At 43.4% G+C, this 13,680-nt stretch overlaps 1 protein-coding gene across 2 annotated transcripts in view; it reads right to left on the bottom strand.

The window, feature by feature from the left end:
- Positions 1 to 2,918, bottom strand: part of TSGA10 (testis specific 10) — a 180,961-nt gene extending 178,043 nt beyond the window's left edge. Inside the window, exon 1 of one of the 2 annotated variants that reach the window (XM_077482743.1) lies at positions 2,712 to 2,918. In XM_077482743.1, coding sequence (XP_077338869.1) covers positions 2,712 to 2,765 — 54 coding nt within the window. In that variant the 5' untranslated portion in view covers positions 2,766 to 2,918. Of the gene's footprint in view, positions 1 to 2,386; positions 2,479 to 2,711 lie in introns of those variants that run through there. The other variant, XM_077482744.1, reaches the window with a different exon arrangement.
- Positions 2,919 to 13,680: the final 10,762 nt, after the last annotated feature.

Below are 13,680 nucleotides of genomic sequence, written 5' to 3'. Positions count from 1 at the left end.
AAAGGCCACAGCACTGTGCCATAACTGCTTGGTTTACAGATGATTGTAGCACAGTCCCGACTTTGGAGATAGTAGTGCCCACCAAATTCAACCAACGGTATAATTTTTTTCCCAGGCCACATAGTGGCAGAATGTACTAAAATGGGTGGTGGCCATGTTAACTTTCAGTTGGGTGTTTTCTCGGGGTACAGTAGCACAGTGGCTCAACTGCCTATAGTTACCATCCCCCTATGTAATAGGGCCTAAATATATGGTGTAAAATGAAATATAATCAGAAAAGTGAGATAAGGCTTAACCTAAATTCTTTTATTTATGGACGGTTCATGCTATCTGCATGGTAAAACACAGCATTTACATGCAGAAGTCGCTGGTTCAGTGGTGTTCCTCTGAAAAGTGAACCATTCCTGGATTGCTTTTCAGAGGCATTTGACAGGCGGCAAGGTGGCAATGTTGCCTTCTCAATGCCTAATTTAACTCTTTAAATGCTGCACTACTATACCACAGTTGGTGGCTCCATAGACCTGCATTACACCCCCTTTACACTTAAGCGAGTTGTCACATGACTTTGGACATCAAAGTTGCATGGCAAGTTGTTCCCCATGTTTTCCAAGGACAACCATTCATATACATGCTTCCTGACTCCTGCACGACAATATACATCAGCAGAATGGCACGGGTGGGCAAAAGGGCGTACAGGTATGTCCCTTTTAAGAAGCGGGACTGCCCGCCACATTCAATGTGACTGTGGGTCCTGCAGACCTGATGTCCGCTGGGTGCCCGCGACTGTGTCATGGAGAGGTAGAATGGGGAGATGCCTTTGTAAACAAAGCATTTCCCCGTTCTGCCTAGTGATATGATAGAGATCACTGCTCCCTGTCATCGGGAGCAGTGATCACTGTCATGTGAGTGGAAGCTCACCCCCCCCCCCCCCACAGTAAGACCCCTTTCACACTGTGCCGCCCATAGCGCCAGCGGCTAAACGCCACTATTTTTCATCTGATTTGCGGCGTATTTCCGCCGCTATCGGGGCGCTTTTAACCCCTGCTAGTGCCTGAGAAAGGGTTAAAACCGTCTGCAATAGCGGAATTTTGCAGGCGGTATAGCCGCGCTGCCCCATTGATTTCAATGGGGAGCAGCGGTGGAGGAGCGGTAAACGCACCGCTCCTTCACCGCTCCAAAGAATCTGCTGGCAGGACTTTTCCTGAAGCCCTGCCAGCGCACCACTCCAGTGTAAAAGCTTCTCACACTGGAGACAATGGAGCAGCTGTTTGAGCTATAGCGCCTGCAAAATGCCCTCAGTGTGAAAGGGGTGTTAGAATCACTCCCTAGGACACACTTAACCCCTTCATCGTCCCCCTAGTGGTTAACCCCTTCACTGCCAGTGTCATTTGCACAGTAATCATTGCATTTTTATAGCACTGATCGCTGTATAAATGGCAATGGTCCCAAAACAGTGTCAAAAGTGTCCGCCATGTCGCAGTCACGATATAAATCGCAGATCGCTGCCATTACTAATAAAAACAAATGAATAATAAAAATGCCATAAAACTATCCCCTATTTTGTAAAAGATATACATTTTGTGCACACCAATATACACTTATTGTGATTTTTGTTACCAAAAATATGTAGAAGAATATATATCAGCCTAAACCGAGGGAAAAAAATGTTTTTTTATATATTTTTGGGGGATATTTATTATAGCAAAAAGTAAAAAATATAGCGTTTTTTTTCCACAATTGTCACTCTTTTTTTGTTTATAGCGCAAAAAATAAAAAACACAGAGATGATCAAATATCACCAAAAGAAAGCTCTACTTGTGGGGAAAAAAATTACATCAATTTTGTTTGAGTGCAACCTCGCACGACAGCACAATTGTCAGTTAAAGCGATGTAATGCCAAATCGCAAAAAGTGCTCTGGTCAGGGAGGGGGTAAAATCTCCTGGGGCTGAAGCGGTTAAAGTCGCAGCGATTTCAAAGTAGTTCATGCACTACTTTGGTCCAACTTTCATGCAACTTGAGGGTCATAGACTTCAATGTTAACCCTCAGAAGTTGCATGAAAGTCATACATGAATGTTTTATATGCGACAGTGGATCCGACTTTGTAGAGGGACAAGATCCAAGTTGCGCCCACCCAAAGTCGCATGAAAGTTGCATCAAAGTCGCTGTAAAAGTGGGAATGAGCCTTAGTTTCTTATGCTGTTTCAGTTTTACCGCGAACTGCGGCAGTGCGTTCGCAGAATTTGTACAGCTCAATGGTGTACTGTGTTTAAGGGTGAACCAGGCACATAGGTAACAATTGTTTTTTTGTTTTTTTTGTACCTTGACATAAATTGGCATTTTATAATAAAAAAAGGAATTGTGTTTTCCAGTGAAATCAGACTTACCTGCTATATGGGGCACACAGGACTTTCCAGGGGCCCGAAGTCGGTTTAGTTATGTAGACAGTGCTGCCCCAGCCAAGCTTGTATCCATGGTAACCGAAGCCTCCTGCCTTTCACTACACACGGCCAGGGAAGTCCTGTGCCCACTACGAATGGCATACCTCACTGCACATTGTAATAAACCATGCACATTTCTCATGAGACTCTTCATACACCTTCCCAAACTTACCTCACAAATCAAATCCACCAGGGCATGCAAATAAGACAAACAGCGCAATAAAAGCAGAAAAGGTTTTCAGATGAAATGAATGGAGAGTGAAATGAATACCTTGGTCTGCAGCTCTGAGATTTTCCTGTGATCGGCGTGATGTTTAGCAGCCATGATGTGATGAGGCGCTATGTATCATACAAGGTGCTATGTATCATACAAGATAATATGTATCATACAGAGCTCTGCCTGCCTGTGTATTAGGAATCAGAGAGTTGTGTCCTGCTCTCCTCAGCACTGTCCCGCCTCCCGAGCACCGGCTGCCCCACTCCCGCACTTTTCCTTCCCTTCCCTCCTCACTGCTACTATGCTGTCACTGTGAATGGCTACAGAAAACATATGTGTCCCTGCCATCCCTCCCACAACTATTCCTAGGCACACCTGGATACCTGCCACTGCTGCCTAGCACCCCGTGTGCCAGTCTAGGCTTTACACCTGTGGGTTTAGGTAGCAAGGTAGTGCAAAGGATGAGAAAGATGACAAAATGGCAGCCATTATCAGTTACCCCAGAATGTGTCCTCACCTCCATAACCACAATTGCAAAAACTTTAGGAGCTCATTCACACCAGAAAGTGTGCGTTTACTGTGCATTTTTTCATGCGTAGTGAAGTGTATTTGACAAATTTTTACAGGCATTCGCTTGTATATCTGAGGTCGCTTTCCTCTTCTTTCTTTGGGCTTTTATGTGCACGGCGTCACAGTGCATTTGCGCACCTTTCTGTGCATGCGTAGCAAGGTAGTGCAAAGGATGAGAAAGATGACAAAATGGCAGCCGTTATCAGTTACCTCAGAATGTATCCTCACCTCCATAACCATAATTGCAAAAACTTTAGGAGCTCATTCACACCAGAAAGTGTGCGTTTACTGTGCATTTTTGCATGCGTAGTAAAGTGTATTTGACACATTTTTTAAGGCATTAGCTTGTATATCTGAGGTCACTTCCCTCTTCTTTCTTTGGGCTTTTATGTGCACTGCGTCACAGTGCATTTGCGCACTTTTCTGTGCATGCGTAGTGCAGAACATACTACAAACACGCTTCAAACGCACTGCGCCTCTTTCATGCAGTTGGATGCATTTTGAACCGCACTCCAACTACACAGACAGCCCAAAATCAAGGTAATCCCATGGGCATAGTTCACATCATTGCAGTGCAGTTTAAAGCAGTTAAAAAAAGTAGAGCAAGCTGCATTATTCTGCACCACAAATGCAGGGAACTTGCTATAAACGCACTTCAAATGCACTGCGCCCTTTTAAGTCAAGAAAGCCAAGCCCAAAAAAAGTATAGAAAAATGTACTGCAAACGCAGCACAAAATGCACTCAAGTGTATGTTAAGCACATGTCAAGCGTGCTTCAAACATGTTTCAAATGCATGTAAACATGCAGGCAAAAACAGTTATGTGGAGTTTCTGGTGTGAATGGGCCCTTAAGCCAAGAAAGCCAAGCCCACAAATGTATAGAAAAATGTGCTTCAAATGCAGTGCTAAACACAGCACAAAACGCATCAAAGGCATGTAAACATGTAGTCACATGGCACAGTTATGTGCAGTTTCTGATATGAATGGGCCCTTTTACACTGACCGCAGTTGGATGCAGTTGGCTGCAATACAAATGCGCTTCAAATGCACTGCGCCCCTTTAAGCCCAGACCAAAAATATGTGGAAAAATGCACTCCAAACGCAGTGAAAAACACATTCAATCGTGCCTCAAACACGCTTTAAATGCATGTAAACATGCAGTCAAAAACACGCAGCTATGTGCAGTTTCTGGTGTAAACTGCACATTTTTTCATGCATATTTACATGCATTTGAGTTTTTAAATGCGTTTACATGCAGTGGCACATGTTTTTCCATCCCTGCTTGTCCTGTAAGATCACTCACTTCCTTTTTCTTTCTTTGGGCTTTTATGTGTTCTGCAATGCATTGTGGTGCTTTTGCGCATGTTTAGATGTGTCTGTGTGCGTTTGTGTGGGGTCAGTTTAATTGCGATATTTTCAAAGGAGTCTGGTGCAATTTCATTTACCAGTTCAGGTGATCTTCAGGTGCGAATTTTTAAAGTGATGACACTTGAATTCGCACCTGAATTGGACTGAAGAGCGTACAAATTATGTGAACCGGCAATTAGGGCCCATTCACATCAGATGCAGTGGGATGCATTTTTGACTGCACTCCAACTGCATAGGCAGTCCAAAATCCAAGTTATCTTATGGGCATAGTTCACAACATTAGGCTCAGTTCATATATATGCGAATTGGATGCGTTTTGAACTGCATTCAATTCGCATGACGTGTGAACCAAAGTTCACATAACTTATACGATCTTCAGTCCAGTCCAGGTGCGAATTCATGTGTCATACACTTTAAAAATTCGCACATGAATTGCACCTGAACTGGTAAATAAAAATGCACTGGACTCCTTCGAAAAATCGCAATGAAACCCACCCCACACAAATGCACGCAGACACATCTAAACATGCGCAAAGGCAACACAATGCATTGCAGTACACATAAAAGCCCAAAGAAAGAAGAAGGAACAAACCAGGACAAACACGAATGGAAAAACATGTGCCACTGCATGTAAACACACTTAAAAACTCGCATCAAATGCATTTAAATGTGCATGAAGAAAATGTGCAGTAGACGGGCAGGTTCTGGTGTGACTGTGCCCTTAAGAGTTTGCATCGACGGGCGTTTTAGTCAACACTGCAATTTCCATTTTAACACATTACGCTGTGTTTGAATAGAAAACACAGCATTTGACAACCACTTTGCCTGCAGTTCAAACGTTGCATCTGACCTGTTTCAGAAATGCAGCAAAAAGCAGGTAAGACGCAGCCTCTGACCTGGCATGTGTGTTCCTTAATTAGGGCACATGCCCACATCTGAAGAGGAGCGCAGAATCCAGAGCCTGCGTAAACATTTTCCTTGGACCAGCAGGTGCTGTGTACAGCCCCTCCATTGTCATCAATTAGAAGATGCGGTTGTACATGCGTATGCATCAAGGATTGATGAGGTATGCCCCAAATGCAGACAATATGCGATCAGAGTGTAATGTCTGTGCAAGTGCTTTATGCAACCTCTGACGTATGCCCACATACAGGTATTTATGGGCAGCAGGTCCTGGGATTGTGTTTACACAGAATCTTGGCACTGAACAGCCTCTTTATGAATGAAATGTTACTGTGACTATTCATTCATGTAAAAAAAAAATGATAATAATAAAGGTAAATTGTAAAAAGGCATGCACGGGAAAGCGTTTGGTTATGCGTTTGGTTAGGTGGTTATGACTAAGGCCTTATAGGCTGAAACGCGTCAACCTTTCTTATTTGCGTTTGGTCACTGTGGCTTGTTAACCACTTGCCGACCGCCGCACGACGATATACGTCGGCAGAATGGCACGGGCAGGCATATGGGCGTATATATAAGTCCCTGCCTGCCCGCGGGTGGGGGGCCCGATCGGGCCCCCCCCCCGGTGCCTGCGGCGGTCGGCATTCCGTCGAGAGCGATCCGGGATGAGGGGGCGGCCATTCATTCATGGCCACCCCCTCGCGATCGCTCTCGACGAATGGAAATCCCCGGTGACATCACTTCCTCTCCTGTAATGTAAACACAGGAGAGGAAGTGATGTATTCTCTCCTCCGTGTCGGTAGTTTTCGTTCCGACACGGAGGAGAGCGGATCGGTGAGTTGCACCAACACTCTACACACACAGTAGAACATGCCAGGCACACTCACACCCCCCCTTTACCCCCCGATCACCCCCCCAATTACCCCTGCCCCCCAGTCACAGTGACACCAATGTCATTTTTTTTTTTTTTTTTTTTTTTTTTTTGCATTGGTGTCATTTGTGACTGTAATAACTGTTAGGGCAGTTAGAGTTAGCCCCCTTTAGTTCTAATGTGCCCCCCTAACCCCCCCCAATAAAGGTTTAACCCCGTGATCACCCCCCGTCGCCAGTGTCACTAAGGCTGGGTTCACATTGCAGCGGTTTATGAGAACGAATGTGATTCGCACCGCACTGCAGTGCAAATCACATCCGATCTCTGTGCGATTCGAGTTCAGCCATTCGCCGCACCCGCCGCACCCGCCACACCCGCCGCAAATTCGCACGGGACCCTTTTTTTGGCCCGCAGCAGAATCGGATCGCATGGGTGTTCACACCATGCGATCCGAGTTTGCAGATCGCACTGCGATATGCGAACTGATCTGGGGGTGTCAGTAACATTTCACTGACACTCCCAGCAGTTTGCATAGGGCAGTGTGAACTGCCGCCGGGAGGCATGCGATGCGGGAACCCGCCGCGGATTCGCGGCGTTTCCGCATCGCTCCAGTGTGAACCCAGCCTAATAAGCGATCATTTTTCTGATCGCCGTATTAGTGTCACAGGTGACGCTAGTTAGGCAGGTAGGTATTTAGGTTCGCCGCAGCTTTTTATAGCGCCAGGGACCCCCATATACTACCGCATAAAGCCCCCTGATTGCCCCCTAGTTAACCCTTTCACCAGTGATCACCATATAACTGTTACAGGTGACGCTGGTTGGTTAGTTATTTTTTTATAGTTTCAGGGCACCCGCCATTTATTACCTAATAAAGGTTTAACCCCCTGATCACCCGGCGGGTGTCATTTGTGACTAATAACTGTTAGGGCAGTTAGGGTTAGCCCCCTTTAGTTCTAAGGTACCCCCCTAACCCCCCCAATAAAGGTTTAACCCCGTGATCACCCCCCGTCGCCAGTGTCACTAAGGCTGGGTTCACATTGCAGCGGTTTGAGAACGGATGTGATTCGCACCGCACTGCAGTGCAAATCACATCCGATCTCTGTGCGATTCGAGTTCAGCCATTCGCCGCACCCGCCGCACCCGCCGCAAATTCGCACGGGACCCTTTTTTTGGCCCGCAGCAGAATCGGATCGCATGGGTGTTCACACCATGCGATCCGAGTTTGCAGATCGCACTGCGATATGCGAACTGATCTGGGGGTGTCAGTAACATTTCACTGACACTCCCAGCAGTTCGCATAGGGCAGTGTGAACTGCCGCCGGGAGGCATGCGATGCGGGAACCCGCCGCGCATTCGTGGCGTTCCCGCATCGCTCCAGTGTGAACCCAGCCTAATAAGCGATCGTTTTTCTGATCGCTGTATTAGTGTCACAGGTGACGCTAGTTAGGCAGGTAGGTATTTAGGTTCGCCGCAGCTTTTTATAGCGCCAGGGACCCCCATATACTACCGCATAAAGCCCCCTGATTGCCCCCTAGTTAACCCTTTCACCAGTGATCACCATATAACTGTTACAGGTGACGCTGGTTGGTTAGTTATTTTTTTATAGTTTCAGGGCACCCGCCATTTATTACCTAGTCTCACTAGTGTACCCCTAAATTTAGGGGTGTCTACTTTCCAAAATGGGGTCATTTGGGGGGGGTTTGTGCCATCTTGGCATTTTATGGCCTTCAAAACTGTAACGCCCTTAGAAAGCCTGAAGGCGGTGCTTGGTTTTCGGGGCCCCGTACGCGGCTAGGCTCCCAAAAAGTCCCACATATGTGGTATCCCCGTACTCAGGAGAAGCAGCAGAATTTATTTTGGGGTGTCATTTCACATATGCCCATGGCATGCGTGAGCAATATATCATTTAGTGACAACTTTGTGAAAAAAAAAAAAAAAAAAAAAAAGTTTGTAATTTTCCCGCAACTTGTGGCAAAATATAAAATATTCCATGGACTCAACATGCCTCTCAGCAAATAGCTTGGGGTGTCTACTTTCTAAAATGGGGTCATTTGTGGGGGTTTTGTGCCATCTTGGCATTTTATGGCCTTCAAAACTGTAATAGGTAGTGAGAAGTGAACTCAAAAATTTACGCCCTTAGAAAGCCTGAAGGCGGTGCTTGGTTTTCGGGGCCCCGTACGCGGCTAGGCTCCCAAAAAGTCCCACATATGTGGTATCCCCGTACTCAGGAGAAGCAGCAGAATTTATTTTGGGGTGTCATTTCACATATGCCCATGGCATGTGTGAGCAATATATCATTTAGTGACAACTTTGTGAAAAAAAAAAAAAAAAAAAAAAAGTTTGTAATTTTCCCGCAACTTGTGGCAAAATATAAAATATTCCATGAACTCAACATGCCTCTCAGCAAATAGCTTGGGGTGTCTACTTTCTAAAATGGGGTCATTTGTGGGGGTTTTGTGCCATCTTGGCATTTTATGGCCTTCAAAACTGTGATAGGTAGTGAGAAGTGAACTCAAAAATTTACGCCCTTAGAAAGCCTGAAGGCGGTGCTTGGTTTTCGGGGCCCCGTACGCGGCTAGGCTCCCAAAAAGTCCCACATATGTGGTATCCCCGTACTCAGGAGAAGCAGCAGAATTTATTTTGGGGTGTCATTTCACATACGCCCATAGCATGTGTGAGCAATATATCATTTAGTGACAACTTTGTGTAAAAAAAAAAAAAAAAATCATTTGGGGGGGTTTTGTACTGCCCTGCCATTTTAGCACCTCAAGAAATGAGATAGGCAGTCGTAAACTAAAAGCTGCGTAAATTCCAGAAAACGTACCTTAGTTTGTAGATGTGACAACTTTTGCGCAAACCAATAAATATACAATTATTGACTTTTTTTTTACCAAAGACATGTGGCTGAATACATTTTGGCCTAAATGTATGACTAAAATTGAGTTTATTGGATTTTTCTAATAACAAAAAGTAGAAAATATCATTTTTTTTCAAAATTTGCGGTCTTTTTACGTTTATATCGCAAAAAATAAAAATCGCAGAGGCAATCAAATACCATCAAAAGAAAGCTCTATTTGTGGGAAGAAAAGGACGCAAATTTTGTTTGGGTACAACATTGCATGACCGCGCAATTACCAGTTAAAGCAGCGCAGTGCCAAAGTGTAAAAAGACCTCTGGTCATTTACCAGCAAAATGGTCCGGTCTGAAAGTGGTTAATAAATACTACATGTTTTAAGAGCAATCAGCGGAGCGCGAATCATCTTTTCCTCATTTCCCTACTCAGCCAACGACTGTGGATCGAGCACCTGGGAGCTCTGCTATCTATGTGATGTATGGGTAGTAGCGCTGACTTTTTTGTTTATATCATGCACAGGAAAGCGGCTCATTATCTTGTGCAGACTAGTGTGAACAACCCCTAAAGTTTATAGGATTTCACTGACCTGCGTTTGATGTGCATTCTAAAAAAAAAACATGTCAAATGCAGGAAAACAAAAACCGTTCACAAGTGTCCCTAGGGCCCATTCACAGCAGCAGTATGCCTTATACCGCAGACACTGGTGTGCACTGTGAAAGCAGAACTAAACCCTCCTATCGTTTACACTCACAGCCATCAAGGCTGCAATCATATCCTCTGTTTGATCTGTAGTTGCCATGGTGCTGCACATGTGATCAGTTACGATACTAACCACTAGATGGCTTGACAGTTCAGTTGAAAGCTCAAGCAACTGTGACAGTTATCATTTACAGCATTCCTTGAATGTAACTATTGTGGAAAACAGTTACATTGATGGGTTTGGTTGAAGTAGCGATTTGTTATAATGGCGTAACGCATGGTTTAATTTTTTTCTGTTGTAACTTTATGGAAATGTCACAGAATGACATATCATTCATATCAGCGCATTGAGATGCAAAAAATACAGCATGTCTTACTCTTCAGTGCACACCACCATGGCACAGTTTTTAGAATTGCCTTTTTTAACCATTCTGATTCTTTATAGTACAAAAATATAATCACTACTGTAAATATTACTTTCACTGTTCTACAGTAAAAAAATGAACCCCTTCCAGTAGTGATTATCTGCTTTTTTGTACTATAAAGGGCTAATTTTAGTCTTTTTAACCCCATTATGTTACTAAACATCTTAGGCCTGGTTCACATCTATATGTTTATTGGTGCTTTTTGCAGAAACGCACTACAGTTCATTTACATGGTTTCCTATGGGACACGTTCATATCTGGGCTTTTTTCAGCCGCTGCATATTTGGAAAGGGTTGGGGACTTTTAACGCAAAGCGGTGCTTTTTTGGTTCAATATACTTCAATGTAGAAGCTGCAGAAAAGAATGTAATGTGTTTTTGCAGCAATTTGTGTTTTTTAATCTGCCGGAAAAAAAAAAGCAAAAACGCAAATTGCAGTAAAATTACGTGCGCAAAAACCAAAACGCACAGGAAAAAGCATGGCAGAAACCGATCAAAAGCAAAAACTGCATAGGTGTGTAACGAGCCTTATGCTGGCCGCACGGATCAATTTTCAGGTGAGAATATTCAGATGAAAAATCTATTGTACATTCGCTGAATGAAAGAATGTTGTTTGAAATTTTCACTTAATTTCTGAGCAAAAAACACATACACTGTCTGAAAATTCCTTTGACCAAGAAGTTTTCTATTATTTCCAAAATGTTCCCTTCACTGTGGTTGAAAATGAACTTCAACGTTTATTTTTTAAGGTTATTAACCGATTAATCGAAACAATAATCGGCCAACTAATCGATTATGAAAATAATCGTTAGTTGCAGCCCTAATATATATATATTATTGGACTGTTCATTTTTTCAGCATGTGTTTCTTGCACAATAATATTGGATTTATTTACATTTTTTATTTGAGGATCACTTTTTTTTTTTTTCTTCCTACAGTGTAATTTGAAGTACATTCTACATAAGAAGATTTTTTGTTTCAATAAACTTATTATATATTTACTATTATTATTATTATAGAAGTTTTATATAGCGCCAGCAGTTTGCGCAGCGCTTAACAAAATAAAGGCAGACATTACAGTTACATTGCAATTTGATACAATTTGGTACTATTTAATTGTATATTTATTTAGCATATGCGTTTATTGCATATTATTGGATTTATGTATTATTTGTCAGATTGCAGAAGCGCTATCACATATTTTAGATATTAACTGGGATTTTGCTGCGATTTAGAGTCAGAGGCAGAATGGGAGAGATTCTGCCAGAGATTCCAAATCGCCAAGTGTGACCTACTGTATAGGCAATATTAAAAATCCCAAATATAATGAAATCTGACACTGGCATTAACCCCCACAACATAACTATATTATCTGGTGATCCAACCAGTGTGTCTTGTTTCTCAACTTCCTCCAACAGACCAAGCTGTGTGACAAAAGTGTAAGTTGGAGGGTTGGGAAAAAACATTTAACATTGACAGGGGTGCATACAATGGCCAGATTTTATTTACCATATTTATCGGCGTATAACACACACTTTTTTCCCCTTAAAATCAGGGGAAAATAATGGTTGCGTGTTATACGCCGATTGCGAGCTCTTCTGCCTTTTCTGCTGGTCTCGGCAGCTTTCGGCTATTTCCGGCCGCTCTTGGCTATTTTCAGCCGAAAGCCGCCGAGAACAGCCGAAAGCCGCAGAGAATGGCCGAGTGCGGCCGAAAATAGCCAAGAACGGCCGAGAGCTACCGAGCTCCGCCGAGATACACAGGACATCCGCTCTGTATCTCGGTGGTGCCATTTTTAAATGGAAAGCCTGCAAAAGAAACTGATAAGGCTGCATTGATGGGCATTTAAATATAAGTTTTTTTCCTTAAACTTTCCTCCTAAAAGTTTTTTCTTTAAAATTCCCTCCTAAACTTAGGGTGCGTGTTATACGCCTGCGCGTGTTATACGCCGATAAATACAGTATTTATGTACAGCCTTTAACCCTAAATGAAAAACACAAAAGAATACTGTTGCTGTAACTGCCAGGGCGCTACAAATCCCAGGCGCCAGGCCGCCATGCCTGCATTGGAAGGCTGCTAATGACATGTAAGGCTGCAAATGACTGACAAGGCTGCAAATGACACTGATAAGGCTGCATTGATGGGCATTTAAATGTAATTTTTTTTCCTTAAACTTTCCTCCTAAAAGTTTTTTTCTTTAAAATTCCCTCCTAAGCTTAGGGTGCGTGTTATACGCCGGCGCATGTTATACGCCGATAAATACAGTATTTATGTACAGCCTTTAACCCTAAATGAAAAACACAAAAGAATACTGTTGCTCTAACTGTCAGGCGCTACAAATCCCAGGCGCCAGGCCGCCATGCCGACTAGAATTTGGGTTCTGGGCTTTTGTCAGCCCATGACTGTGTAAGTTAGGACCGGAGGAGGAAGCAATGAGGGAGGCGATGTGGATGGGGGAGCTGAGAACATGAATGGGGGGAGGGTGCTGAGGACATTAATGGAGGGGGTCTATGGACATTAATGGGGAGACCTGAAGACTTTAATGGGGAGGAGGGGGCTGAGAACAATAATGGAGGACTCATTCACAAAAGAACACGGTCTGGGAAACCTGTGTTTTATGTGGGTGTCAATACAGTGCAAAAAAAGTTTGAGACATATATTGCAAAACTTTGCACCACATTCAATAATAATTGAGCAAAAACAAGAAAAAGAAAAAACAGGAAAAAGGACTTTGAAGGTTGCCACTGTGATTTAAATAAATTATATATTTTTACTATAACACAAGACCATTCTTCTTTCCTATTTGTGATCATAATGGCAACCTTCAAAGTCCTTTTTGCTCTTTTTTCTTTTTCTTGTCAATATATTCCTAATTTCAAAAGCAGATCACAAATGTGTTTTCCTGCACCAGATCACATGATATGGAAGTACCATGCAATTTGGTGTGTTGCATTTTTGAAAAGTAGTGCACTACTGTTGGTGTCATACAGTGTGATTTAAGCCCATTGAAATTACTGGGCTGAAAATCACATTGCATTGAGTCACATGGGAATGCAGACTGTGTTTCTGTGTGATTCAATTATGAACCAGGGCCTGAATCCACATCAGCCTCCACCCACCTAACTTTAAACCTTTTCTGTGACAAGTGGGAGCTCAGTTGCACTGAAGAAAGAGTGGTTATATGGACACTCTGGTCTTATCTTAGGCTTGCACATGCGCATGCATGTTTGCAATTGCACGTCAAGGGTACCCGCAAAAAAAACCTGCGGAAAGAAGTTCCCAACCCACATGGTGTTGTGGCACTATGCAACTTCGCGTGCATGAAAATGTGTGAGTTT

Source organism: Lithobates pipiens, unplaced genomic scaffold, assembly GCF_037356315.1.
Source record: "Lithobates pipiens isolate NorthernLeopardFrog02 unplaced genomic scaffold, aLitPip1_a1.2 Scaffold_16, whole genome shotgun sequence".
In the NCBI taxonomy this organism is placed as follows: Eukaryota; Metazoa; Chordata; class Amphibia; order Anura; family Ranidae; genus Lithobates; species Lithobates pipiens.
Note: the sequence above shows the minus strand (reverse complement) of the source record. Positions and strands in the feature narration are given on the sequence as shown.